General features: G+C 38.0%; 1 protein-coding gene across 6 annotated transcripts in view; it reads right to left on the bottom strand.

The window, feature by feature from the left end:
• HOOK3 (hook microtubule tethering protein 3) overlaps positions 1-14915 on the bottom strand; it is a 129107-nt gene that overhangs the window by 20890 nt on the left and 93302 nt on the right. For 3 of the 6 annotated variants that reach the window (XR_003436295.1, XR_003436297.1, XM_027122948.1), the window contains one exon: positions 13364-13500. Coding sequence is in view for 3 of the 6 variants with exons in the window: in XM_027122948.1 (XP_026978749.1) it covers positions 13364-13500 (137 nt within the window). In the remaining 3 variants the exon portion in view is untranslated. Of the gene's footprint in view, positions 1-2057; positions 2258-9316; positions 13501-14915 lie in introns of those variants that run through there. The other 3 variants (XM_027122951.1, XM_027122950.1, XR_003436296.1) reach the window with 2 other exon arrangements.

The raw sequence follows: 14915 nt of genomic DNA, 5'->3' as shown, positions 1-14915 counted from the left end.
TTTTAAACTAATAATCTCAGTTTTTACCTTGAGAAACTAGAAAAAGAGCAAATGAAAACTAAAGTAAGTTGAAGAAAGGAAATAATAAAGATCAGAATGGATACAATTGAAATAGAAATCAAAACAAAAAAAAAAAAAACAGAAAATTAAGTAAACCAAAAGATAGTTCAAATGTATCTCTATGTGCTAGCATGAAACTGGAAATTAAAATTAAAAAAATACCATTTACAACAGCATCAAAAATAAAGAAATACTTAGGATAAATCTGACAATAGATATGAAAAACATGTACACTGAAAACTGTAAAACACTGATGAGAGAAATTAAAGAAAACCTAAATAATTGGATGGAAAACTCAATATTAAGTTATTAATTCTCTCAGTTGATCTATATAGATTTAATGCAATCCCAGTCAAAATCCCAGCAGGTTTTGTTCTGTAGAAATTGATGAGCTGCTTCTAAAATTCATATGGTAGGTAATGCAAAGGATATAAACAGTTAAAACAACTTTGAAATAGAAAAAAGATGGAGGGTTTACATTACGTGGCTTCAACACTTCTTTAAAGCTGCAATAATCAAGATGGGGTATTACTGGTGTCAAGATACAGATCAGTGTAACAGCCGACATCCAGAAATAAGACTCATAAAGAGAACTGATTTTCAACGAAGTTGTAAAATGCATTTCAGTGCAGAAAAGATAATTTCAACAAATGGTGCTGGATCGTTCTATATGCCTACCCCAATAAACAAAAAACCCCTACAGTCCATACCTTGCACTGCACCATATACAAAAATTAAGCCAAAATCGGTAATAAGCATAAATGTATTGAACAGTATCTAAACCTACCATGGGACCCAGCCATTCCACTCCAGGTGTTCACCCAAGCACATGCCCATACAAAGCTTCATTTGTGACAGCCCCAAACTGGAAGCACTCAAATGCTAATGAGCAGGCAAATGAATAAACAAGCCGTGCCATATCCACACAGTGAAATACCACTCGGCAATAAAAAGGAATGAACTGTGGAGACACATAATATGGATAAACCTTAAATAATGCTGAGTAGAAGTAGCCAGACAAAAATGAGTACATACTGCAGGATTCCATTTACACAAAATTGTACCCTAACTACACAAAGTAGTCTACAGCGTCAGAAAGCAGATGTGGTTGTCCAGGGATACGGGTGGGCGTAGAGGAACTGGGAGGGCCTGGGGCAATTACCAGGGGGCCTGAGAGAACTTTCTGGGGTGATGGATATGCACATTATTTTGATCGTCGTGATGGGTTCATCATGAGTATATACATCTCAAAAATTATTAAACTGCATGCTTAAAAGTATGCAGTTTAGGCCCTCCCTGGTGGTGCAGTGGTTAAGAATCCGCCTGCCAATGCAGGGGACACATGTTCGAGCCCTGGTCTGGGAAGATCCCACATGCCGCAGAGCAACTAAACCCATGCGCCACAATTACTGAGCCCGCGTGCCACAACTACTGAAGCCCGTGTGCTTAGAGCCTGTGCTCTGCACCAAGAGAAGCCACCGCAATGAGAAGCCCGCGTACCACAATGAAGAGTAGCCCCTGCTCGCCACAACTAGAAAAGTCCACGTGCAGCAACAAAGACCCAATGCAGCCAAAAATAAATAAATTTTAAAAGGATATGCAGTTTAAAAATTAACAATAATTCATTAATAAAGACAGGTCGAAGATATGAGAAATAACAGCATGTTTGTATGTTAATAGGAATGATTCAGTAGAGCAGAAAAACCTGAAAATGCCAGACCGGGAAGTGGGGGAAATCTCTGGAAACAAGTCCTTTAGGAGAAGCCATCGTACAAATGGGGGGCTTTGGCTAGGAGCACGGAGAGTTCATCTCACTACACAGAGACGCTCATATTTTGGACAATTCCCTTAAAATACAGTCTCAGAAATTAACTGCCAAAGTAGGGAGTAGAAACATTTTAGAGCTCATGTTACAATACAATTAGATACCTGTTAAAAGAAGTGCATGTTTTTGTGGCTTCAAACTTTTAGCTTTTGTTCACAGTGTAGTTACGTACCTGGTGGTTCTGTACCCCTGTGGGTGTGCTTGGCACAGGGATTAGAAAACGGGGAAATATCCTGATTTCAGGAGTATGATCTTCATGGCAGAAGTGTTACTTCTCTCTGAATCCAGACAATGCAGCTGTGGTAAGTGGGTCATTCCTCCACTGGGAGGTGGAGGGTCAGCCCCTTGGATCTGGTCTTATCTGTGACAACCCTGACAAATAAAAGAGAACTGATGCTGTGCAGTTTCCGAGGCTGGGTGCTGACGAGATTTGGAGATTTCCGCAGGGTTTCTCAGCACTCCTGCTTGGGGGAAGCCAGCTGCATCTAGGAAGTCCCTCTCCCCCGTGACTCCACTGTGTGTGTCCAGCTGGCCACGTCGGGAGGTTGTGTGGGGAGCGGCCTGATCACTCTTGGGCACTCTGTCCACCCCAGTCTGGGTACCACATGTGAGAACAGTCTTCGGATGACTCTAGTCTCAGCCATCACCTAGCTGGGAGCGAATGAGGGGCCCGACAGAGAGCAGCTGGGGCTGTGCCCAGCCCCGGGAGAGCACATCATCGTTAAACCCACGACACTGTGCAGTAGTCTGCACTGCAGGAATGACCGGAATGGCGCTCGAGGCCGACCGGGGGCTTCTGGCTGGGACACACTCCAGGTGGGAACTTTCCTGTGTTGTGCCCCATTTGATCACACAGCTATTTCAAGGCAGCTGCTTTAATTTTTGTTATTTACCTACCTTCTCATCCCCTTCTCCTTTGCTTCAACATTCAATACCCAGGGCAGACACTCAATAAAGGCTAAACTTAATACGGTTACCTCCATACTAATGAGTGAAGAACACTTACATTTCTCTTTCTGACATTAAAATGTCATATTAAATGCAAATTAAAGTGGGCACTATTTTGGTTACGTGCATACTAGGTTTATTTGTTTTTAAATATTGGTGCTAACTTCACTCTGGAATTATTTTAATGTGAGTATAATCGATTTCTCCACTGCTGCTGCCACTTTACGTGACACTGAAGATGCCATATTTCAATCATGTCTAGGGTGGAGGTGGGGGAAAAGGGTGAATTTTAAGGGTCGACAGGCAGGAAAAGGGGCATCTATGGCTTAAACAGGGTGCTTCAACAATAATGCCTTATATTGTGAAAGAATGTAAGTACCTACCATTGGTTCTTGCTGGACTGTCTGTGGTAAGAGGGGAGAAGCCATGTTTACCTTTTATCCCTCAGAACTTTGGACAGTCAGCTTACACACATTGTGAACCAGCCTAAATCAAAACAAAACTTATCCTAGGTACTGGGAAGAAACTCAAAGACTATTCCTGATTTACAGCCAGTCAGCGGCATAATATCTAAACTGACAGGACAGTATGGCAAGCGGATGGATACTATTAGACAATTATTAAACATGCGTTTGTACGGCCTAAGAGCAGAAAAAATCTAAGCTGAATTTTTATACAAGTCTTTATTTACAACTTGTATGACAACTGTACACTTTCTGCAGCCTTGAAAACATTTTTGTACTTGAATGGGAAAATATAGTTTGACCAAATCTTAACTTTATTCTTCATATACATATACTATATGCATACATATAAACATATACATATAATTAATACCATAACAAGTTGGCAGTCATAAAATTAAAATGAGTAAGTGATATCAAAAGGAAATACAATATAAGATTTCAAAAAATTAAAAATCTGTCTTCTGGTGATTTCTTGGACTTTACGTTTTTGCGATTTTGGTGAAAATTTCTCACAAGTCATTTACCTCAGAAAAATAGTGAGAAAACCCACAAGTCGAACACAGAGTAAATGATTGGTAAACTTGGCAAACAGATGGAAAACTGCTTGGATGCCATTTATGTACAATGTTGTTAAAACTGTATTGATTCCATTTGTGAGGTGAGAGAGAAATTTAGAGTTCCACGTGGATTTCCTTTTTGGATTATGACTAAAAATGAAATCATGAAATTACGAATTCAATAGTCAACCAGAAATAAGAACATACCTAGCAATCTCCTTTTTACAAAGGCTAAACTGCAAGGTGGATAACTACAATGTCAAATATCAAACTAACAATTCACAGAACAATCAGTAATACTTAAGACATGAGTATAAGGCTTTAGAGCTGGGATTGTAACCAGTACAACTCCAACTCCAATGTACTAAGGTGTTTTCCAGCTCATCTGAAAAGTTTAAAAAATACTATAGGAAAAAGAAGCCTCTTTCTATCCCCAAATCTTTGATAGAATTTGTTAATCAAAATAAGGCAAATTATTAAATTAGATATGTTTGAATTTTACCATTCATTACACAACCAGAAATAGAGTGTTATAAATGGTGGGGCAATTGTCAAAACATGAAAACTGCAAAACAAGAGTAAACCTGGAAATTATTCTTCTGAGTACAAAGCTTTATGAATTACACATAATCTGTAAACAGCTAGTGACAGCAATGGCATTTCAGTGCATCTGAATTTTAAATAACTAAGGCTATTAAAAAAACCAAAAGCCTACTATTAAAAAATTTAAAAGCCCCCAAATGATTGATTGGCATTTGTGTACAGTCATTTCCTGTATTTATACTAGCATGTTCTTTCTTATTTCAAGCACATTGAAAATCTCCCTTAACTAGTAAAATGAGTCTCTGTAGAACACACATTAGACCACCATGAAAATAATAAAACAAACTCAAATCACACCATTTACTCATCTGTACTTGAATAACAATAAGAATTTCATTATATTTGCTTGGAATTTGACACTACTGGATCAAGTCTGCTGCTTGATTAAAAAATTTAAAAACGAAGAGGAAAGCATCTGACTTCCTAACGGGATAGTTTTCACTAAGTACCAAGCTGACTCCAAAGAGTTATGATTAGTCTCTTACATTCATTAAAAGATTCAAAGATGCATTTGTGTAGATCCTTTTAGTTATGTTAAGCACTTTAGTAATAGGCCAAGTCAATTAATAAATCTTAAAAAAATGTTTCATTAAGTTGCTGGAATAAAATCTTTGCTTCATACATTAAACTTAATTTGATTCATAATCTAAGTAATTAAGAGCAAGAAACTATGAAGAAAATCAAAGAAACTATTTGGATCTTGATAAACCTTTAAGGTAGAAGATGATCAAATGTGATTTTAGGGGCAGAAACAAAAAAAAACTGTTGGCAACTCTCCTTAGATCTATTCAGATTTAAAAGTAACAGAATAGGGCTTCCCTGGTGGCGCAGTGGTTGAGAGTCCACCTGCCGATGCTGGGGACACGGGTTCGTGCCCCGTTCTGGGAAGATTCCCACATGCCGCGGAGCGGCTGGGCCCGTGAGCCATGGCCGCTGAGCCTGTGCGTCCGGAGCCTGTGCTCCGCAATAGGAGAGGCCACAACAGTGAGAGGCCCGCGTACCGCAAAAAAAAAAAAAAAAAAAGTAACAGAATAGAAAGATTTAAAGGTAACAAAACAGAGGAATATGATGTTTATCAACTTTTACTTGTAAGTAAGTTAAGCATTCATCAGTTTCTGCTGGATAAATGTTAGAAACTATGTATCATCAATTTTAAAAGACTACTTAAAAACGGAGAAAACCTGAAGATACTAAGTTATGATCTATGAAGTTATTTAATAATATCACTTAAAAAGTAAAGTGCTAAGAATCTGTTTAAAAAATACATTGAAAACTAGTTTCAAAGAATGGGGTTTTGATTTTTCCAGGGTCTTTAAAAAGGGCTGGTATTAATTTTTATAAGAAAAATAGCTTTCTTTAACGATGCCGGTAAAATCCAAGAGTGTCATTAGTCAACTGAGTATCTTTATTTTGTCCTTATTCTCTCTTTGGGCACCACAGCACTGTCAAAAGCATTTTCTGCAAAGATGGAAATGTTCTATATCTGTGCTGTCCAAAATGGTAACACACTTTCCACAGGTGGCTTCTGAGCACTCGAAATGTGGCTGGCGGATTGGGGAACTGAATTCTTCACTTTACTTAATTTAAATTAGCACATGTGGCTGTGAACTGGCTAGTGAATTGGACAACGCAGGTCTAGAATCTACTCTTAACTAGATTAACAAGCAGCCAACGGATGCTACAGACATTTAGAAGGTGACTTACCCACTTACCATTTCGTCCTTGTGTGTGAGTGTGACTGTGTGTGTGTGTGTGTACAGGTGTGTTTCATTTTTATTTTTTTACTCGGGGAGGATGAAAGTGGCCCTTCCCTCAAAGGTCAGAGTCTAGCCTTCTCTATTTGTGCTTCTCTCTTCTAGGTGACCTGCCCACGCCAAGCATACCAGCAGAGCAGAGGGTAACGCAGAAGAAAGCACTACAGAAACTTTTCACACCATAAAAGCATTTCTCTCATCCAGAAACGCAAAATAAAAAACTTTAAGAGAAAGTTCTTATGAGCAAATCTCCCTATTCTTTGGCAGCAATCATCTGTGTCAGTGTTTATGTAACAACAAATATCTCACTCTCTTTTGACTAGGGTTGGAATACAGATATACTCAAGTACAAGCGGAGGAGTCCTGACTCCTCAAAGCATCTCTTAAAAGAATCAGCTGAAAACTCTGCTATATTTGAACTTAAGAAAACGGCCAAGTTCATAAAGCATACGTTATAGTAGAACTCAGACTATTTTTGTAGCATCCTGCCCTTGTTAGTGTCTGCCTTTTCCCATCACCTCACCCCCACCATTTTCCAGATTCTTGGACTTCACAGCTCCTGGAACCTGGCTTTGTTTCTCCTGTGTTTGAGTACATGCAATGTTGAAGAAACTATGAAAGTGAAGGACAGTTTGCAGATTTGTATTTTAGGAGACAGGTAAATGGCAGGTAAGAGCATCTTCTGATTAACCAGAAGACTGTTTACTTTGTATTAATGCAACTTTTGTTTTCAACAAAAAGTTTTAAGTGTGTCTGCATTTGAGAGAACTTGGCTTCATGAGTACTAACTTATGAGTCTTATTAATGTGAAATATAAAATGTAATTCATGCCTAGTAGCCCTAACCCAGCTTCAAAGAGAGTTCTAGACTTAGAACTTCAGATCTGACTTTAAACATTTCAGGAACAGTACATAGCCTATTTATTTGGGCAATCTTTTACATTTTTCTTAGTGAGTGTTCCAAAATAAGGAGAAGATCCCCAGTGGAAAAGATGTAAGTAGAAAATGCCACAGAAAGGTAGAAGGAAAATAATTATCTAATATTAGTAAAGTGCTGTGAATCTTGCAGTAAAGTATAAATAATACATAAGTGACTAGAAGTAGTAAATAATATTAAGACATTCATCTCTAATAGTGACATCTATAAAATAAACACCCTATAGATTGTATATACAGTAATCACTGTCCATAGGTTGACAAATACACCGAGAATAAACATGAGTTCCTTTTATAACTTTTACAATATCAATGCTAATCAAATTATTTTCCTTTGTCAATTTGGAGATCTCTAAGGCAACGGTGCCTGCGCAGAAGTCTCCCACACACATTAAAGCCTCAGCATGCTTTGCTAATTTTCTTTTTCTCACTTTGAGATTGCTCTTCTCGTGATATTTAATTATTCTTTTAAGCTCTGAGTCAATATAATTTAGGATATTTGATAGCCCCACTGTCCTTAAATTTTGAGGGTACGGACACCTTCTCTGATGATTTCATCTGCAGACCCTAAACATCTAATTCAGAGCCTGGCAGTGATGTATTAGGTATATAAAGGCTCTCCTTGAATACACACACACACACACACACACACACACACACACACACACACACATGAAGTCTACTCTTCATTTTTTTTTTTTTTAAAGAAGATGTTGGGGGTAGGAGTTTATTAATTAATTTATTTTTGCTGTGTTGGGTCTTCGTTTCTGTGCGAGGGCTATCTCTAGTTGTGGCAAGCGGGGGCCACTCTTCATCGCGGTGCACGGGCCTATCGTGGCCTCTCTTGTTGCGGAGCACAGGCTCCAGACGCGCAGGCTCAGTAGTTGTGGCTCACGGGCCCAGGTGCTCCGTGGCATGTGGGATCCTCCCAGACCAGGGCTCGAACCCGTGTCCCCTGCATTAGCAGGCAGATTCTCAACCACTGCGCCACCAGGGAAGCCCTTGTCTTCATTTTAAACAAAATTTTCTGTGGGGCTACTACGTATAATTAAGGGAGACATGGTTTGCAAACCAGACACAGCAGCGGACCTAGATAACTGCTAGGAAGTTGGTAGTGAGTTTCAGCCACCACAGATTTCTTCCCATCTCATCAGATCATCCTATCCTCATGGCTTTAAATCACTATCTTAGATTTAGTAATGGGTTAACAGTTTCAAAATGAAAATAGATGCTTTCCCCTCCACTCATAAACATGTACAGTTAATACTGTGTGCCCAGTTAATGTCCACTGAAGGGAAGGACAATTAGAATATAAATTATTTTTTGTCTGCTCTTTTTTATTGAATGATCATGTAATAAAATCAGGAGATTTTATGTGAACTATTACCTTAGGAACATTTGTTAAGACAAGTATAGGTTTAATAGTGTTAGCACTTCTATCTGCCTGGATATTTGTTCAAAATTAGGCCTCTTCTTTTCCCGATAATCGATTCTACTCACTAGGAATGGATCTGCCTTGACAGCCTTCGGTTACTTTCCGATTTCTAAGTTCACTTATATACAGCATACAAACCTATCTCACAGAATATTATTGGAAAATGTTAGAAAGCAGAAAAATACTGAAAAGAGACGTAATTGCTGAAATAGAATTGTTAGGAAACATCCACAGACCACAACTGCTAAAACTCATATACTTGCCATAATTAGCTTCGGGTCTCTTACTTCTCAAATAAACTAATGTCCCTTTCTCTATCATTTTAAGTGCAGTGTGAAGAATTCAAGCATACTTCAAGATAACATTAAATATAAGTTTTAAAGTTTTTATATTTATAAATACATGGGAATTGGATTGATAAAAGGCTGCTTAAAAACAAAATTATGAGTACGTATTTTCCAAGAACATAATCAGTGATTTAAAAGAGATGGATGTCATCATATTTGTGCTGTCCTTCATTTATAAAAAGGGAGATAAATATTGATACTTCCGTGATTTAGGGGGATGGGGAGGGGCAGAAATTAGCTGTGTCGGTAGCAAATTATTTTATGTTTTTTAGGCTTCTGAGAAAGAAACAGTATTTATTGCACAACTTTAGAACAATAAAATTATCTTGCTTAAATTGGACACTAAAATATTTTCAAATTTTTCCATAAAATAAACATATACCAATTATTATTTAAATATGCTTTATACAAAGTAAAAAACTGGATGACAGATACATTGAGAATGGCCTCCCTCATATAAAAACTTCATGATACAAAATATTCGAATCATTATAGTTACAAAGAATTAACTCTGAAATTGCTTTCTAAATGTAGTGAAACTGGGTTGCACATCTACTAAAATAAGCTGCCATTTTGACAGTTGGGACTATAGGAAAAGAGATTATCATTATTGAACGGAAAAGCCCTTTTAACATATAAAAAGGGAAAAATTTTAAAACATGCTAAAGTAATTTTCAAAGATTCTGAGATCCCATCTTATTTTGTTCTGTTCAGTCCTTCCTACCCTGTAAGGGTAAGACTCCTGCTCACTGTTAAGGAGTACAATCCTGCATCAGTTCAACAGCCATTTCTAGGCAAAGAGTCACTTTGTAATATAAGGATAAAAAGTCAAAACATGCTCCCATAGTTGAATGAACAGACAACAAGAAGCATGTTGTTATTCTGCCCCTAGCAAAAAGCAAGATGCCAAGCACCTTCCTCTCCCTTTAGGATCACAGGTTCTTATCCCAGTAGCTGTAAACTAACTAGGTTTACACTATCTGTGGGTTGTGGATGCTTTTTCAGATAAACCTCATGTGTTCCAACTGGGGAAAAGTGTAACACTCCTGGAGTCTGAGATCTGGATCACTGGAGATTAAATGCAGGGAGCTGGGATAAATTCAAAAATTTAGAATTTTATTTCAAGTAAATTCTTATATCAGAATAAAGATTTTCAAGTTTTCAACACGGTGTTATCTTTAAGATGAATGCTTGTCGGAGCACAAGAGACACTACAAAATATTTCATATCATTAGATATGAATAAATAAAACTGCAGTTGAAAAGGAAGTGTGAGTAAAATAGCTCAAAAATAAAATGTACCTTTTCTTCAACCTAAATCCCCCTTCCCCTCACAATCACTTACTGCTGGTTTGTTTGCACAGCACCGGTTTTCATGCCTTGCTGAAGACTGCTGATATATATGGGCTGATGTTTCTGACTGGAAACATTTAGCTCAAGTTTGTACAACTGAGCTTTTATCATACAGACAAAGCAGTAAGACCGTAACAAAATAACAGCAGACAGTATTATCCTTATTATAATGAATCATCTCGTTAGCCAATTTTACCAGGCTGGGCCATCAAACAGAAATAATTCAATGCTGATCAATTTTAGAAAATGGAGCCTTTGTTTTGGTACTTCTTTTTCTTGGTTATTATTAAATAATCAGACAAATACTAAAAAAGGTATGATCGGGTTTTTGCAAGTTTTTTAAAGATACGTACAGCTGTATTACGTACTCTCTTTTTAAGATGCGGTAAGCATAATATTTGCTGGATTTTTTTCCCCTTTACAAACTTCTTAAATACACACTGCAGAATATAAATTTCATGCTTTTGTAGTCTTTAGTTATTAACTCTGTATTTTCTCACCCTGGTTAGAGGGAAAACAGAAAATAAGCTTTTTGTTCACAAGAACTCAGACAGGGGGTGATGGCTCAACCCCAACCTTAGCGCACTAACTCTGTGCTGACTCCACAGTGTGCCCAGCGTCATCGCCAGAGAAAGAGAAATGTAAAAATCCTGTCCAAAGCTGAGCAAAGGAAACGGGGTCCTCACTGGGACAGCAAAGTTCTATTCCTGACTTTTAAGAAAACATCACAGAATGTTTAGAAATAAAGTTTCTGCTATGGAACGAAAGCAATATACTAAAATTTAAACATACTGTAAAGGTGAGTGAAACTTACGAACGTAAGCACCAAAATAATGGCATGCTGAAGAAAAATAAGACGGAAAACTTCTTTCTAAAAGCTTGGCACTTTCCTCTCCCATTCAGAGAAACATATCTGAGCAGGGGGATGGGTAGGAGACCAGGACTGGGACAGTAAATAGAGAACTAAAATTAAAACCTCTCCTCTCATGGGATATAATCCATTTAACAAACAGCTCATGGACTCTGATTTTCATCTATCTTATTTTGCAGCTATATTTCCCAATAATTTTAATTTTACCAAGGTGAGTGTTCATGCCCTGTTTTAAAACTGTTGGATCCTTACTCTGATTTGTGAAATAAAGGGATGGGGAGGGGTGGAGGTGGGGGAGGGTTACCCATCTTAAATCATTTTTAATCTTTCATTGTCAAAACTTTCTATGTTGATTAGGTCTGCTTGCCCTCCTGAAACCCCACGATGCATTCCACTCGCTGGTTCTCTCCATTACTACTAAGTCTTCCTGCTTTTCTTCTTACCAGGCAGAAGCACTCACACTGAGCTCAGACTTCTGTACTTAATGTAAAAAATTAGCACAATGCATGGAGTCATTTCTGTGTATATTCTAATACCTTTCTTCAAGTACAGTTTCTGAGGACAAATGAAAACACCTAAAATAGTCTTTAGGTCGATTTCTTATTAAAAAAAAGGAAATAAGGATTTAAAATCAAACACTGGAATATAGTTTCTGAAAATTCTTGATTATGTTTAGCTTGATTTAAAGTTACTCATTTGTATTTAATACACAAAACTAAATGAAACCTGAACTTCTAAATAGCAAGTATATGAAATAAAATCTTCTTAATAGGTGACCTATCCAAAACCGAAAACAAATGATCGACCTAGTTTCAGTAAATTTTTGCTTTACTGGGCTCTGGGCTATGGTGCAAGAAAAAGGCTGGAGGGGAACTGAAATATAATTTGGGGCCAATATGGAAAGTTAGGCAGAGACATTTCATGATCAAATGAATGACATTTTGCATTTATATAGCACCTTATATAGTCAAAGTGCTTTACAATCATTATTACTTGACAGCCATTCATCAATGTAAATAAACATAGTTTATAATCTGTCAACAAATGTAAGCACTTTGGGGCAACCAAATACCCAAGAGAATCTACTCAGTAGCAAACTCTTAGACTAGTACATAGAATTAAGAAAAAATACGACAGCCACCTGTCATAACATCAGACACAAGAAGTCACTTATTGATCCTAACGACTGATACTAAGATGTTAAGTATTAGGAATTATTGAGAAATAGCAGGTTTTATGTTAAGGAATAAGTAAGACAAATGAGGTGCAAGTCAACAAGGAAATTACCCCAAAGGTAAGGCCACCTATGACTCATAAGTATATAAAAAATACATCTTTTATATACTTTTATATGTGGAGGGCAGTTGCAACGAAATGTCAGCCCATTGCTAGAATCTGATCCTCAGTTACTGTGATATTCCAAAAAAAGAAGAAAAATGAACACACTGCCTGATTTTTTTTCTTCTGTAACTTCTCCCCAAATAACCTAACCAGTGCATTCACTTCTGCCAGCAAATAAGATAGTAGGAAATAATGAAATTCTATTTATGTTTTAAAAATAGTTTCCAAATCTTTGGACAAATTTAATTTCCTATAAAACAATGTGAAAACTCAGTTTTTCCCTCTAAATAGTTCTATCAGGTGCCTTAGGTAAGATCTGATTAGCACCTCTGCCAATGTATTTATGTCTTTGCAAAAAGTGCACTTGCCAACCATTTTACATAGTAAGTATGCAAGTTATTTGAAGTGCATTTGGAAAACAATTGAAAACACAGATTAATACATCATAAAAAGATTAATTCCCTTTAAACAAAGACATTCTTAGAAAGCATGGTAACACAGAGACACAATAAAGAATATAAATTGTATATCAATTATTGGCAGAAAATCTAATTCATTACAAAGCCTACACCATTGGGGAAAGGACATTTTCATACAAAGAAAAGTACTACACTAATATACAACACTTTTAATTGGGCATTTAAAAATTTTTTGGCACGTTAAAAGGAACCAAAAGGACTACAAAATAAAGGACCAAGAAACTAAAACATTATAGATACAGAAGAGAGAAAGTCCTCAAATGGAAAACAACTAAATACATGAAATACAGACAAAATATAAGCTGGCTGAATTTCCTGAAATGTTATATGTAACAGAAGTATGCTTTGAATGCGGGGTGTTTTTTATTCTAATGGCAGGACTTGTCTACCTTGCTGTGGCTGGCTGGACGTGGCCCGGGTAAGACCTTCTCGTGCTGGTGGCTTGTCTCTGCCTCGCCAGGAATGACTGCCCCGAACCTGTACTAGCAAGTCTGTCTTCTGCCGCCTTTTTATGCAGAGTCATTCCCTACGTAACACGGAAAAAAAGTAATCAGTGAAAAAATAATGGAACACACCCTCACAAAAGAAAATTTCATCGCGCAGAATTTGTTACCTGACGACATAAGGCACAATTAGGAACGTTCACTCTGCTCATGATAGATTAAAATCTTAGAGACATTTAAGTTCCAACAATTAGGTACAAATCTTTTGGAAAAATTAAGGCTTAATTTTCTGAATTTACAATAACCCAAACAATAGATTATAATAGAGATGGATCTTTGGAATGCATCGTCCATACTCAATCATACATACTTCCCTTTCGAATCAAATGCATAAAGTGATTTTCCAAGAAAAAAAGGGCAATTGATTGGTAGCAGTTGATTCACGTGGGGATGTGGAAATCAGAGGGTTTAGTTAGAATAGAAAACCACAAAAGCACTTGTTCTTTCTTAGGGTGGAAAGTCACACCAGGTATAATACATACCACCACGCTGCTTTTCTTCACAGGCACACTTGTTAAGGGAAGTTCCTGACGGCTGGCCCACACAGCGGGCCCAAGGAGCGCAGGGGTCCTTCCCGAGGACTGGAGAAGGAGGCCTACCCGCTTAGAAGGGGGACGAGCCCACCTGCCGGGCCCAGGGCACCTGAACGGGAGGGAGAACCTGTGGCGCTCTCTAAACGCGGAGGAGTAAACAATGAGGACCCCGAGTAGATCCGGTAAAAAGGGTTTCGGTTCTCATTTAATAAGCTAGCGAAGAACCCTGGCCAGAGAAGCAGGAAGAACTGGGTGCGGCAGCTTTGTCTCACCGGTGATTGGAAGCGAGATGACGGGAGGAAGCGGACGCCGGCAACAGGGAAGGAGGAGAAACAGAGCCGGGAGAGAGGCGGAGCAGGCGCCAGAGGCGCTGGGCAAACCCGCACAGAAGGCAGAAGGCAAGACAAACCTCCCAACTCCCGTCACCTCCAGGGAAACTGGGGTCATGGCTCTGCGTTTCAAACAGACCCCAATGCACAACATTCTCCACTCTCCCCACGAGAAAACCCAGGATGTGCTTTTTACTCAGTTTGGAATTAAAGCATTTAAGGATCTGAATAAAATGGACAAATCTGTTAATTTGGCTACATAAATTAACAATTATATTTTATTTAAAATATACCTTTTTAACTTTCATATTCTAAACAACTTATTCAAATTCTAGACTCCCCTTCAAGATCTCAGTATCCATCATGAGGCCATTCCCTGAGATACTTAATACCTTTTCCCAGCACTCACCATCCTCACTTCCAGTTCGGTTGTCTGGGATGCAGAACTTTCTGAATGTATGTATGAAGCTGTTACCGGCTACCCTATCTGAACATAACTTGTGTGATCCTACTGGGAGTTATTCCTTCACTCTCCGCAGAGCTGAAAACTAGGATTCTTCTTTAATACCACGTCAC

This window comes from Aethalodelphis obliquidens, unplaced genomic scaffold (genome assembly GCF_003676395.1).
Source record: "Aethalodelphis obliquidens isolate GAN/ISIS:26980383/991018 unplaced genomic scaffold, ASM367639v1 scaffold25, whole genome shotgun sequence".
NCBI lineage: Eukaryota > Metazoa > Chordata > Mammalia > Artiodactyla > Delphinidae > Aethalodelphis > Aethalodelphis obliquidens.
Note: the sequence above shows the minus strand (reverse complement) of the source record. Positions and strands in the feature narration are given on the sequence as shown.